Source organism: Myotis lucifugus, unplaced genomic scaffold, assembly GCF_000147115.1.
Source record: "Myotis lucifugus unplaced genomic scaffold, Myoluc2.0 scaffold_164, whole genome shotgun sequence".
In the NCBI taxonomy this organism is placed as follows: Eukaryota; Metazoa; Chordata; class Mammalia; order Chiroptera; family Vespertilionidae; genus Myotis; species Myotis lucifugus.
Window position 1 is genome coordinate 1,663,422 of NW_005871212.1, and position 14,769 is coordinate 1,678,190.

General features: G+C 39.1%; 1 protein-coding gene across 4 annotated transcripts in view; it reads right to left on the reverse strand.

Moving 5' to 3' along the window:
* Positions 1–14,769, reverse strand: part of LSM14A (LSM14A, mRNA processing body assembly factor) — a 146,699-nt gene that overhangs the window by 64,957 nt on the left and 66,973 nt on the right. For 2 of the 4 annotated variants that reach the window (XM_023759863.1, XM_023759862.1), the window contains exon 10: positions 8,698–8,746. In XM_023759863.1, coding sequence (XP_023615631.1) covers positions 8,723–8,746 — 24 coding nt within the window. In that variant the 3' untranslated portion in view covers positions 8,698–8,722. Of the gene's footprint in view, positions 1–6,840; positions 8,747–14,769 lie in introns of those variants that run through there. The other 2 variants (XM_006095973.3, XM_006095974.3) reach the window with 1 other exon arrangement.

Consider the following 14,769-nt stretch of genomic DNA (forward strand, 5'->3'; position numbering starts at 1 on the left):
AAAGACTCTACCAAACTATTAGAAATAATAAACAAATACAGTCAAATTGCAGATACAAAATCAATGAGCAAAAATCCACTGCCTTCCTGTATACTAACAACAAAACTTTAGAAAAAGAAATGGAAAAAACAATTCCTTTTGCAATAGCAACCAAAAGAAAAAAATACCTAGGAATAAACTTAAACAAACAAAGAATGTGGCCCTAACCGGTTTGGCTCAGTGGATAGAGTGTCGGCCTGCGGACTCAAGGGTCCCAGGTTCGATTCTGGTCAAGGGCATGTACCTTGGTTGCGGGCACATACCCAGTAGGGAGTGTGCAGGAGGCGGCTGATCGATGTTTCTCATCGATGTTTCTGACTCTCTCTATCCCTCTCCCTTCCTGTCTGTAAAAAAAAATCAATAAAATATATTAAAAAAAAAACAAAAAAAAACCACAAAAAAAAACCAAAGAATGTGAAAGACCTATATAATGAAATTTACAAAGCATTATTAAAAGAGATTGAAAAAGACACCAGAAAATAAAAAAAATATCCTGTGTTCATGGATTGGAAGAATCAACATAGTTAAAATGGCCATATTACCCAGACTTTAATGCAATGGGGATTTAAAAAATGTCATTTTTTCAAAGAAATAAAATGAGAAATCATCAGATTTGTATGTAACCACAAAAGACCCTGAATAGCCAAAGCAATCCTCAGAAAAAAGAACAAAGCTGAAGGTATCACGTTATCTGACTTCAAATTATACTACAGGGCTACAATAATTAAAACAGCATGGTATTGGCAGAGAAACAGACACACAGATCAATGGAACAGAATAGAGAACCTAGCTATAAAACCACACATATATGGACAGATAATTTTCGACAAAGGAGCCCAGAAATGCACATTTGAGTAAAGATAGTTTCTTCAATAAATGGTGCTGGGAAAACTGGAAAGCCACATGCAAACGAATGAAACTGGGTTACAGTTTGTCCCCAGGTACAAAAATTATTTCAAAGTGGATCAAAGACCTGAAACAATAAGTTACATAGAAAAAAATATAGGTATAAAACTTATGGACCTGGGTCATAGAGAACATTTTATGGACTTGATCCCAAAGGCAAGGGAAGTAAAGGCAAAAATAAATGAATGGGTCTATATCAAACTGAAGAGCTTCTTCTGCACAGCAAAAGAAATGGACAACAAAACAAATAGGTAGTCAACCAGATGGGAGGTGATATTTGCAAATAGTAGCTCTAACAAAGGTTTCATTTTCCAAAATATATAAAGAACTCATAAACCTCAACAACAAAGAAACAACTCAATCAAAAAGTGGGCAGAGGACCTGAAAATACACTTCTCCCAAGAAGACATACAGCCAATAGATATATGAAAAGATGTTCAACCTCACTGGCAATTAGGGAAATGCAAATCAAAACTACAATTAGATACCACCTTACACCTGTTAGAGTGACCATTATCAAAACAAATAATAATAAGTGTTGGGGAGATTGTGAAAAAAAGGGAACCCTCATTCACTGCTGGTGGGAATGCAGACTGTACTATGGAAAGCAGTCTGGTGATTCCTCAAAAAATTAAGAGTACGTAGAGCTACCATATGACCCAGCAATCCCACTCCTGAGTATATACCTGAAAAACGTGAAATCATGTATTCACAAAGCTATGTGCACCCCTATGTTCACTGCAGCATTATTCACGGTGGCCAAGACATGGAAACAACCAAAGTGTTCCATGATAGAGGACTGGATAAAGAAGATGTGGTACATATACTCGATGGAATACTACTCAGCTATAAGAAAGGAAGAAATAGCACCATTTGCAACAACATGGATGGACCTTGAGAACACTATGCTAAGTGAAATAAGTCAGACAGAAAAAGCTAAGACCCATATGATTTCATTCATATGTGGGATATAAAACTGAAACTTATGAACAGAAACAGCAGAGTGGTAGCTGCCAGAGGGAAGGGGGTGGGAGAGAAGGGGGTTTTAATACGAGGTGACAAGAGAAAATTTGACTTTGGGTGGTGGGTACATAGTACAATACACAGATCTTGTAACAGAAACTCACACATGAAACCTGTATGTTCATGTTGACCAAAGTCACCTCAATCAATTTAATAAATAAAATTTAAAAGAAAAGTTATTTCTTGAGCAAGCCAATTGGAAGATCCAAGTGTGGAGTGTCTAAATCCATGATTCAGATGAGGTTGATGGACAAGGTCCAGGTATATCCACAGCTTTGGATGGAAGGGGATGAAAGAAAAAGCCACAGGATCAGGATCAGGGTCAAGAACCAGGGTGGAAAAAAAAAAAAAAAAAAAAGAACCAGGTGGGTTTGAAGAGTTAACATAGCAAGCTTGACTGCTATCATTTACCAGGCCTGCTTACAAGTTCGGCCCTTGGTTGACATCTGGAAACCTGGATTTCAGTTTTTCCACCATTTCCAGAACTTATAAGAGTGGCTCACTGTGCCTAAACAGCACATCCTGTGTGACTCCTTTCAAAATTCCCTCTGAAAGTTTGAGCCTGGTTTCTCCCAGACTTTGCCAATTCATCTTTTCAATTTGCTAAATTTGCTTTGTATATTTTTGCTGTAAGAAATCATAACCATGAGTATGGTTACTTGGGGATTCCCAAGACAGATGTGTAAACCACACAAAAGCTGAAGTCATTTGGAAGAATAGAAGCATAGAGTAAGAGGCAAGCAGTTATCAGGTTTTTCAAGATGATGGGCAGTAATTAGGTCATTAAATGATCAAATCAGGAGAGTGAGAGGGCTATATGAGCCTCAACAGAGTAACAGAGGTTTTATCAGGAGAGGGAAGAGAGCAAAGACACCAAGCCCACATCCTGAACATAGGTTTGTAGGGCAAGAAATACTCCAATGCCATCACTGGGGAAAGCTGGTGATGGGAATATTTCCACCATTTCCTGGACTTATAAGAGTGGCTCACTGTGCCTAAATGTGGAACTGTTCTTAGAGGTCAAAGGCTAAGAACATAGAGGATTAACCCTGAATCTGCTCTAATATACACATCTGTCTACATTGACAGTACATCAGGGTTTTCTGGTACCTTATGGTAACGAATTACTTGCTGAGCACACTGGTATCACAGAGTGGTATCACAGCTGGGCATTACTATCTTTCACCATATTCTAAGTCTTCAAGAAGTGTAAACCAATGTTCCTCTCACCCACTTTAGCTTTGGCTTCTTTTGCAGAGGGAAAGACACTGCCAACATTATTTTAATAGCCAAATATAGACATTATCCAAATGTGGCATCATCAGAATGGATAAATTGTAGTCTACTGACACAATGGAATATTACACTGCAATGAAAACAAATACTTCACAACCAAATGCAACAATATGTTCAACTCATAAACACAATGTTGAGCAAAGAAGCTAAGCATACATAAAGTATATATTATATAATTCCGTTTATATAAAGAATAAAAAACAAGCAAAAGCAATTCATCCTGTTAGAAGTCAGGACAGTAGTAATTCTTGAGGATGCAAGGGGCTACTGAAAGGCAGCTGTGTGTGTGTGTGTGGGCTAATAGGGGTACTGTTAATATTCGGATTCCTAATCTGGGTGCTTGTTACATAGGTAATCATGATTATTATGCTCATGATTTCAGTGTGCATATACTTTAAAACAAAAGGGATACTCAATATATGTGAAAAAAAGCAAGTACATATTTTACAACAGTACATTTACCATGAATCCATTTTTGTTGAAAAGTACATGGCTGTACAGAACAATGCCAGGCAGAATATATACTCAAATAGTGTTAACAATGGTTAGCTCTTGGTAGTGGAATTGTAGATGATTTTTTCTTTTCTTTTACCTATTTTTAAAAACCGTCCTCAGTACTTCCCATATTCTTTTTACAATGTATTAATTTACAAAAACAAAACAAAACTATAACTACTTGCATTTTATAAGCTGCAACATATAAGACTTTGGGACAAAGAAATGCTATTAAACACTGGGGAATGGAGCAAGGGATAACCATCACTCAACCAACTCATAAAAAAATTTATAGAACAATTTCAGCACAAGCAAAATCCTGAATTGCAATGGTGGGATTTGCATTCTCATCAATCCTGTGTGAGACTAATACCCAAGGATTACCAGAATTAGGTGAGTACCAGGATTATAGAGGCACACAGACATCTGTTCCTGTCCTCTGTAATGGGATGACTATAAACCATTTACAATCAGTACAATCTTGTCTGGGCCTAGGCTTCTCACACCCCCTCAAGATTAGCATTCTTTGCTCTCTTCCCCTTCCACTCCCAGACTGCTCTTCAAGTCTGGAGGCAAAGGCAAGGCTTTCTGGGCCATGAGCTCTTTTGCTGGCTGCTCTCAGTTTTTTCTGTGCACCTAAAGTATGAATCACTCTAAGAAAGCCTTATTATTGAATTAAAATATGCTTTGGTCTCACAGAGCTGCTTTGTTTCTTTATAAACCACAACATTGGACATCAGTGCATTTTAAAGCATTTCCTTAAAACCAACAGTCATTATAAACTGGAATCAGATTCAGGTTTATTTTGGTATGTTTATGAGCTAAACCTGAGAACATTATATCAGTCAGCCAAGTTAATTAAATATGAAGACAGCTGGAATTTAAAGGACACACATACCACTGGCTTCAGCTATGCACCATCACTGAGAACAGAAACCACATTAGATTCATAGTTTCACTACGTGCTCTCATAGCTAGATTTATAAATGTCCCCAAACCAGAAGCTTGCTTTTATTAACAGTGGTTCTGAAAAACAGGATATGAACTTTGCATCACCCCTCCTCAGAAGGCTGGGATTGTAAGAGTAGGGACTGGGTCCTGTACCTCTAGCTTCCTAGTGCACACACTGGCTGGCTGACTGGCTATCGCTGGCCTCTGCTGCTCAAAGCTACATTTTCCCTTACTTCCCTCACTTGATCAACTCCTACTCATGGGATACCTCTTTTAAGAAGTTGTCCCTGTATCTCCATCTTGCAAGAAGCTAAGGCAGCCTGCTCTGAGCAAATCCCCATTTAGCATCCTCACATTCAGGGATTAATGGTGCTATTTTACTTCCCTAAACTTGAGTCCAATTGTATTAATACTTGTCATCCTTTAAAAACACACTCAAAACAGGTAAACTAAGCAAACTGAAGAGATCACGCATGATTGTGACACTCTCCCCACTCAGTTTAAAACAGCTTAGTCTCTAAACCAGCGGTTCTCAACCTGTGGGTCGCTACCCCTTTGGCGGTCGAACGACCCTTTCACAGGGGTCGCCTAAGACCATCCTGCATATCAGATATTTACATTACGATTCATAACAGTAGCAACATTACAGTTATGAAGTAGCAACGAAAATAATTTTATGGTTGGGTCACAACATGAGGAACTGTATTTAAAGGGCCAGAAGATTGAGAACCACTGCTAAACTAAGAGGGCAGGGGTATCTTGCAACACTGAATTCAGACATGATTACATCTATTAGCACTGGTGCTTACAGAAGCTTCTTTCAGGCAGATAACCCAGAAACAGGGACAACAGCCATGTAAATCTGAGACACAACACACATTCATTTCCTGTATGCTAGGAACAAAATACTCAAGTCTTGGTACTCAAAGTAGCCTAACCTTGGAGGAAAGATTCTGTCCTGCAGAAATGTCCGCCCCCCCCACCCCCCCCAACACACACACACTTGGTCCTTTCCCTCTCTCATGCCCTAGTCACAACCTGGATACACCAGATTTGGAAGGATGGGGAAATGAAAAAATAATCCTACTGAGAAAACTTCACCAAAGCCCTTAAAGGAGGGGGCTAGATTAAATGAGCCAGCTGTGATGTTTTAAAACTCTTTTTCTAAGCCTGGCTGATTAAAACGATTAAAGCTACCTGTGGAACCAAGACTGATTCCTAGGCTCCACTAGAAAACTTCAGAACGAGAGTCTCTAGATGTGGAGCATGGAAATTTGGACTTTAAGAGTGCTTCTCAGGAGATTCTGATAAGAGATTTGTGAACCACCAGAGAGGGAACTGGATGGAGTGGTAACTCCTACCGTGACAATGGGTTCCCTAAATGCTGACACTGCTACTGGGAGTAAAGTCCCTTTATACTTGTCCTTTCATGTCCCATGTATAAAGTTAGTTTTGGGGGCAGGGAGGAACTGAATTCCCCACTCATTGTCTTCCCACGTGGAGGGAGTTCAGCTAGTATTTCTCAAAGTGGAAGGGCCACTGCTGTATTTTGGGCTGGATAAATGATTATGTGGCACTGTCCAGCACAGTGTAGGACATTTACCATCCCTGACCCTGACTCTTAAATGCCAATTGTTCCTAGTCATTGGGACAGCCCAAAACACATTTCTTCACTTTCCTAATTACTCCTAGGATGTCAGTTCAGACTCTGATTAAGAGCCATTGAGCTGGATTAACATTCCTGACCTATCTTTCTACCCCTTACATTAAGTTCCGATTTTGGAGGGGAAAAAGGTCTATCCAATAAGTGAATTTAGGAGGAGCCAGCCGTTCCCTCTCTCCTCATTTGCACCTGCCTGGCCAGAGGTCACATTCTAGCCTGAGGTTTTCCAGTTGGCTGTCTCCTCATGTCGCAGATTTGAACTTAGGTGTGGTCTGCACTCTAGAGGGGGAGTAGGGGGCTTGTTCCTTTACCTAAACACCTACAACAATAAATAAATCTTAGAGAGAAAATAATTTAGTTCTTTTAGGGAATATAAACATGACCATAATTCTGACATTTTAAAGATGCCTTTATCTTTCTATTGTAAGAAAACATTACTGTTTAAAGAGAAAGAACTTTGACGAACGTTTTTTATTGAAGAGTTTTATTCTGTCTTAGAATAAAATCCTTGCTTTAATATTGTAAGGTGCACTGCAGGTATGCCATGCTGCCAGTTATTGGGGCACCAAATGCCCTAGTCAGTGACCCAGAGGGCTTGGAAAATGCATGAATTCATATTTTTAGAGCATGTAGAACTGGTATTTACAGTTTTTCTTCTCGAAATAGGCCCAGGACATCTCAAACAGTCTATAAGTATTGCCATAGCACTTGCTTTGATGTTCAGAATGCCTCAGAAATGTGTTCAATATCATGATTTATGGGTCCTCCAAAAGGTTTTGTTGTTAACATGCAAACAAACAGTATTAAACAATATTATCTAAATTATGGCTGTCAAGTACTGAAACTTAATAATGAAACCAAATTACAAAACATCTTCTTGTAGACCTATACAAAAGATATAAAATTAAAAATATCAACCATCTTTAAATATTCTAATTCTACTGTGCAGTTTTCCACATCTTTATCACTACTGAATAGCTTAAGGAGAAAGTTAACAAAATCAAGAGAGATAAGAATATTTAAATCTTTGGATCCCTTTATTCCATGGCCTTCATAAAACACAAAGGTGGCCAGATTTCCCCCCCAGTATAGCTTAAAATATCAAAAAGATTTACTAGTAATTTATAGTTAGCAATGAACTCTATATTGAGTCATTTGTGAATCACAGGCCCAAGGACCAGTGTTATGATATCTGATAAGTTGCCAAAATAATTTCTAACACTCTGAATCCTCTTGAAATATAATGGAATGAGTCAACTTATCACGACAAAATTCCAGGCATTATCAGGAAGAACAGGTTAATTGATGCCTAGTTTTACTGTCTTAAAAAAAGGGGAGGACTTACTTATTTGAAAATACAGCTAAGTACATGGTTATCTATGATTATTTACATTCATATACTGAAAATACCTATTATTTGGACAAATCCTGTGATATGCCATTTACTATAAAATGAAATTCTTACAATGAGCATGAGTAATTTATCCTTAATAAAAGAATGTATCAAATCTTCATTTGTGTTCTAAACATTAAAACAGAAAATCAAAATCAAAAATCTTAACCCTGGAAAGCTATGGAAAAAAAAAAAAAAGACCCACCCATAGCTCTGTTCCTCAGCACAACTTCTGCAAGGACACAGTATGTTTGCTGACTTTAAAATGTTTATTCTTTAAAAAATTAGTTGCTTTTTATACAGCTATACAAAGTTCTTAATGTTTCTTTGGCAATGGAATATAATGGAATTTTATAACTATATAAAAAAGTTACCTTTGCCTAAGAAACAGTATTTACTGTGTGTACATAGTTGACTGACAAAATTCTCTACCATCCAGCACCCCAATTAACTGATGAAATAAGCTACCTCAAAAGGGATATTACAGGATTTCCAAAAAGAAAGGGAAAAAGATACACAGACACAGACACACACACACGCACAAACACACCCTTCTGTGGCTTGAAACACAGTATCACGGCCCTAACTGCAGGTAACTTGCAATAATTGCCAAATACAATTTAGTGATAAGAAAAATCCTTTCAGTGATGAAAAAATACTTGTAAGTCCCATTGAAGTACTGCTTTAGTTTACACATAAGAAATTACTTAACCTTCTGCTATTTCAAATATATTTAATGCTCATTTTTAAAGATGAGCTGCCCCCTCCCCCCCAATATAATTGCATCATATCTTTGAAATTAAGCAGAAAAATAAACAAACCAACAAACAAAAAAACCCAGTGCTGGTGACAAATATACAGCAAATTCACTTCTTCATTCTTGGTAAAGGCTGAAACCAATTCTCAGGACCTTGAAGAGCTAGAAATTCACCTATTTCCAAAGACTTGTTTGTAGACTATGCAGCAACTTTGTTGTCTTTCTAAAAAAAGGAAAAAAAAAATTAGCTGTTTCAAATTATTGGTTAATTAATAATCATTTCTTTCTAATATGCTTAAATATACTTTCCATTATCTTTAAATATATCCTCCCTTTACTCTCACATATAAATCTGTACCACTGATTTCCAGAAAATACTTTTTACTTCCATACCCCAGCAGGAGCTCATTATTTGTTAACTACATTTTCTAGTCAGTAGTAGAGTTTATTTATTTTAAAAAATGTTGTTTTTATTGATTTTAGAGAGAGATGAAAGAAGAGGGAGACACAAGATAGAAACATTGATTGTCTGCCTCCTGAACTACCGCTACTGGAGACTGATCCCACAACCTGGGCATGTGCCCTGACTGGGAATTGAACCGGTGACCTCTTTTTAAAAAAAAAAATATTTTATTGATTTTTTACAGAGAGGAAGGGAGAGGGAGAGGGATAGAGAGCTAGAAACATCAATGAGAGAGAAACATCGATCAGCTGCCTCCTGCACACTCCCTACTGGGTTATGTGCCCGCAACCAAGGTACATGCCCTTGACCAGAATCGAACCTGGGACCCTTGAGTCCGCAGGCCGACGCTCTATCCACTGAGCCAAACCGGTCAGGGCGTGAACTGGTAACCTCTTGGTGCTGAGCTACACCAGCCAGGCTCTAGTTAAAGTAGTGGTGTTATAGGCTAGTCCCAGCAAGAAGCCACCCCCCCAAGATATAGGTATACCCCGCTATCTTTGATTGCCATCCTAATAACCTTTAAAAATAATGATAGAACTTAAACCTTCAATATACTACTACTAGTCAATTCATCAAGTACAACCAACAACGTACTTTGGAAAAAGATTAATAAAATCTCTAAGTCTTTGATGTCTTTACTAAGTAATAGCATATCCAGACAGTAAAATAACATTTCTTTCCAAAGGGTCATTCCCTTAGGAGAAAGCAAATGATTTAGAAATTCATTTTAAAAGATAACTTTTAAATTTGAAATAAGTTTCTGAAAATCTGAGAATTGACTGGGAAGTTTAAAAAAGCAACTAGGGAAAAAGCAGTAAAAATCTCAAGGGGCCTCTAACTTCCCAGTGAGACTAATCTTAAACTAAAGTCTTGTACACACACAGTATCAGAGCCAGGGGCTTCCATTTTCCTCAGAACTAGTTGCTACTATGTATCTGGCTTATACTGCTGATTGTCATCCTGTTAGAAATATATATTTCCTATGTTAAAGACTAACTTTATCTGTGCATACAACACCAAAGCATTTGTACAATGTTGTTAAAGTAGAACACATATGGCATGGTATAAGTTGGTGCAGAAAGAATTACGAGGAAGATGATCCTGCCACCCCCACCATAGCCAACCTTTACATGTTCCGATTTTTAAAAAATCTTTCAGAAAGCTATCTGATTAATCCAGACCTGTAAGAGCCCAAAAGCTGTGGTTTTCTGAAAGGAAAAATAAGCACGAACGAGGAGAGATGGAAAGACAGAGATGGAAAGAGGGACAGAGAGGAAAAAGTGTGAAAGGGAGAGAGAGAACCATACTGAGTCATTTGGAATACCCCATTGTCTCTGGATGCTCCCTGAAGAAACACATACTCAAATGGGAGGCCATCTGTCTCATCCATCCTGGTGGCTTAACGTCTTAGCAGCAGCAAATAAACCAGGAGCTGGCTGTCCTCTTATTATTCCTGGCCTGACCCCCTCCCCCAGCCCCCCCCCCCCCCAAAAAAAGAGGGGAAGAAAGCGCCATAGGACCAAACTCAACACAAGTTTATGTTTCTAACATTATCCTTAAGGAAAATTGGGCTAGAAGTCAAAGAGAGGGAGTTTTGGCTTTATATATTAGTTTGTACCTAGATCTAGAGAGTTAACCTCTCTGGCTCTTTGGTTTCCTAACCCTATGTATTGGGGTGGGTTTGGAGAAAGGTTCTAGTCCAGGGGTGGGCAAACTTTTTGACTCGAGGGCCACAATGGGCTCTTAAACTGGACCGGAGGGCCGGAACAAAAGCATGGATGGAGTGTTTGTGTGAACTAATATAAACTCAAAGTAAACATCATTACATAAAAGGGTACGGTCTTTTTTTTTTTTAGTTTTATTCATTTCAAACGGGCCGGATCCGGCCTGCGGGCCGTAGTTTGCCCACGGCTGTTCTAGTCTCTCACATGAGGGTATTTTTTTTATTGATTTTTCAGAGAATGAAAGGGAGGGAGGGAGGAAGGGAGGAAAGGAAAATGGGAAGAGGGAGACAGATACATCGACTGGTTGCCTCCCACACACACCGTGACCAGGGCTGGGGATGGAGCCTGCAATCCAGGTATGTGCTCTTGACCGAAATTTGAACCTGTGACCCCTCAGTAACCACTGAGCCCCACTGGCCAGGGCAGTATATTGCTATTTTTAAAGAGTCCTAAAAATTGGTAATTCTATCAAACACGTTTTCATTAAGCTATCAGATTTGCTTATGCTCAGCCTAAAAATGTAATGATTCATGCCAACAGAGCACAATGATCAAAACCAACCATGACATGAAAGCTACTACAAATACTATTGACATCCACTTTGAAAAACGAGTTTAATCCCTGTAGGTAAATCTCCCACTAGTATATGTAATAGTGATCACTCACTATTTCTACCTTTGAAGGAGCCAAATATGATTTGAAGGCACAGGCTGCTGAGAAGGCCTCTGATGGCAGGCAGAGGGTCATTCAACTTTGTAATGAACAATCAAGGGCTAGCCACACTGATGGGCCTTTGTTGAAGGCTAAAGTAAGTACTCCTAATGAACATATGCTAGACACTTACTTCAAGCCCATTATGGCTCCATGCTGAGCAAGTGTTTTGGTGGAATACATATTCACTAATGCCAAGAGGGTCCCACATAGCTGGTGATACAAAACAAAATGCATGAAATAGGGAACATGAATGTATTTAACATGTACACTAGCGAAAGCAGATACTACAGGAGGTGAGAAAAGGAAGAAATCAGTGGAGGAAGGAAGAAGTTTATAAGAATAGAGGAAACCTTGGGTAAGACTGTGAAGTATAAGTGAAAGGGATCCCTTGACTTTTAGCTGTGTCTAACTTCCCACTGGACTATAAACACCAAGGAGGCAGGACTGAGTCTGTTCTGTTTACCACCAATGTCCAGCACAGTGCTTGGCATATACAAAGAATTCCATATATATTTGGTCAATGAATGAATGAGGTCAGAGTCTGAATCAAAAAACAGTGTGACTATGAGTGAACTTGCTTAAACCAGATAAGTTAAAGGGTAATAAGAAATGGGGCTGGGTATGTCAAGTGGGACCCTCAGTAAGAGGAGGCAGTGCAATGTCACATTAGAACTTTTTTAACCACCAAGGCAATGCCTCAGGGTCCAGTGAATCTGTCACTTCTTGAAATACTCAAGCAGATTTTGTCAGAAACACACTAGTGCAGATAAAGACTCATGTAGACAACTTCTACAATGCATTCTAATACTGCAATATACAGGGTGGGGCAAAAGTAGGCTTACAGTTGTTCATATGGAAAATAATACAATTAATAATAATACAAGAATAAAGGCTATGTTTTGCATATGTACTCACAACTGTAAACCTACTTCTGCTCCACCCTGTCTATGAAAGGGTTTTAACTAAAGGATCAAAATGACTGAATAGTGAGACAGTTTCAAGAAAATATTTGCATTAATAAGTGCATATATCATGCACACAGTGATTATTCAGTTTAGATAAAGTAAAATAACAGTCCAGTCTTTACACAGACAACAAGACAGCTATGTTTTCAAATATCTAAAAAATAATGTAGAGTAAATATACTCTGTGTATTTACAAAGGACAGAGTTAAACTAATCATTTGAAGATATAGGAAAAAGATTTTCACTCAAATTGTATGTATACTAGTATCTGTAAAATCCAAATAACTAGATATCCCTGGAGTGGGATAATGGTCTCAGGAAAAGTAAGGTCCCAGCTACCGAAGAGGTTTGGCTAGGAGGTCAGACCTCTCAGACGCTTTCCAACTGAGACTTTAATGATCTGTAAAGGTGTATCTGAGATAAGACGGTGCAACTCTTTCCACAAATGTCAAAACTGAGTGACTGAAAGGTTTAATGACTCAATTGAGATCATACTAGCAATAAAATTCTCACTGGGACCACAGTCTAATTTAAATGCACTTTTTCTCAAACCAAGCTGACTCAATATAGTCTTCAACAAGGAGTTGTCCTAAGTTCTTCAACAGGTAGCTGATATGCCTAAAGTGAGGTAAAGAAAGACTAAAGGTCTGAAGACCAATCAGTAGGTTATTATGGTAGTTGGCAGGGACATGTCAAAGGAATGAATGTGGTGATATGAAAATGGGCCATGATCATGAATACCTACACGCCCCTGGGGACAAAAGAATGGCAGGTTTGGCCAGTTTTCTCAGTGGTTAGAGCGTTGGCCTGAGGATTGAAGGGTCATGGGTTTAATTCCGGTCAAGGGCACATACCTTGGTTGCAGGCTCGAACCACGACCCCGGCAGGGGCACGTGCAGGAGGCAACTAATCGCTGTGTCTCTCGCATCGATGTTTCTCTCTCTGTCGCTCCCTATCCCTTCCACTCTCTCTAAAGATCAATGGGAAAAAATCCTCAGGTGAGGATTAATGAAAAAGAAAAGAAAAGAAAGAAAGAAAGAAAGGGAGAAGGGGAGGGAGGGAGGGAGGGAGGGAGGGAATGGTATATTATTAGCCAATCAAACACTAGGAAGAGGCAAAGCTGAAATAATGGGAAGGCAAGATGATGATGAGGTCATTCTGAGGAAGGTTAAGTTTAAGTTGATCATAGGCACAAAGCAGGTGAAGATAGAGCAATGCAGATGGAAGCATATGAGGTCCAAACTGAAAAACTGATTAGAAGCTTTGCTCCGACAAGCTGGAAAAGGGAAGGGGGAAAGGGAAAGTCAGAAGGAAGAGGGAAGGGGGGCAGAGTGGGAGAAAGAGCGCACTTGGACATGCTTTAGCATATGCAAGAGTGCAAACAGAAGCATGAATGCTTTCAAGTAGCAGCAAACTGAATGTTCCAGGCAGAAGGAATGGATAAAAAAGGTCCTGAGATAGGATTAAGCTTGTCCCTAAACAAGAGCAAGAAGGCCCACATATCTGTGGCAGGGTGAATGGAGAGAGGCAGAGTCCCACTGGCAAAAAGAACTAGAGGTAGTTCTAGACTTCTAACCTGGAGAAGATCATGAAGCATCTTATAGGCTGTGTTGAGAAACATGTGTTGTTTTATTTAAAAAACAACAACTTGTGTATAAAAAACAAACAAACAAGAATAAAAGACTCTGCCCAGCCAGTGTGGCTCAGAGGTTGAGAATTGACCTATGAATCACGAGGTCACAGTTCAATTCCCTGTCAGGGCACATGCCTGCGTTTCGGGCTTGGTCCCTCCGTAGGGCACGTGCAGGAGGCAGCTGATCAATGATTCTCTCTCATCATTGATGTTTCTAGCTCTCTCTCCCTCTCCCTTCCTCTCTGAAATCAATAAATGTATTTAAAAAAAAGAGAAAAAAGAAAAAAACACTTCAAGTTGGGTGTCAAGTATTGCAGAGGAATTAAGAGCAAATATTTGTGAAAAGGCTACTGAATTCTGTAAGCAAAATGTTACGGGCAAGAGCAGTAAGTTTCTAAGATATAGTTTTCTAGCTGGAATGGCAATTTTGCGTCAGATGTGCTGCAGCTCCATTAGGCCACCATGGCTGAATAGCCAGAGCTAATGATGAGGCTAATTTTCAGCAGTCTTGGCTGTGATGAGACAATATCAAAGGCATCAAAATTAACAGACCAGCCCTGGCTGGCTAGCTCAGTTAGTTAGAGCGTTGTCCCCATATGCCAAGGTTGTGGGTTCAATCTACGGTCAGGGTTCATACAAGAATCAACCAATGCATGCATAAATAAGAGGTACAACAAACTGATGTCTCTCTCTCAAATCAATCAACACAAAATAAATAAAAAATTAACAGATCAGATCCCAAAGCCA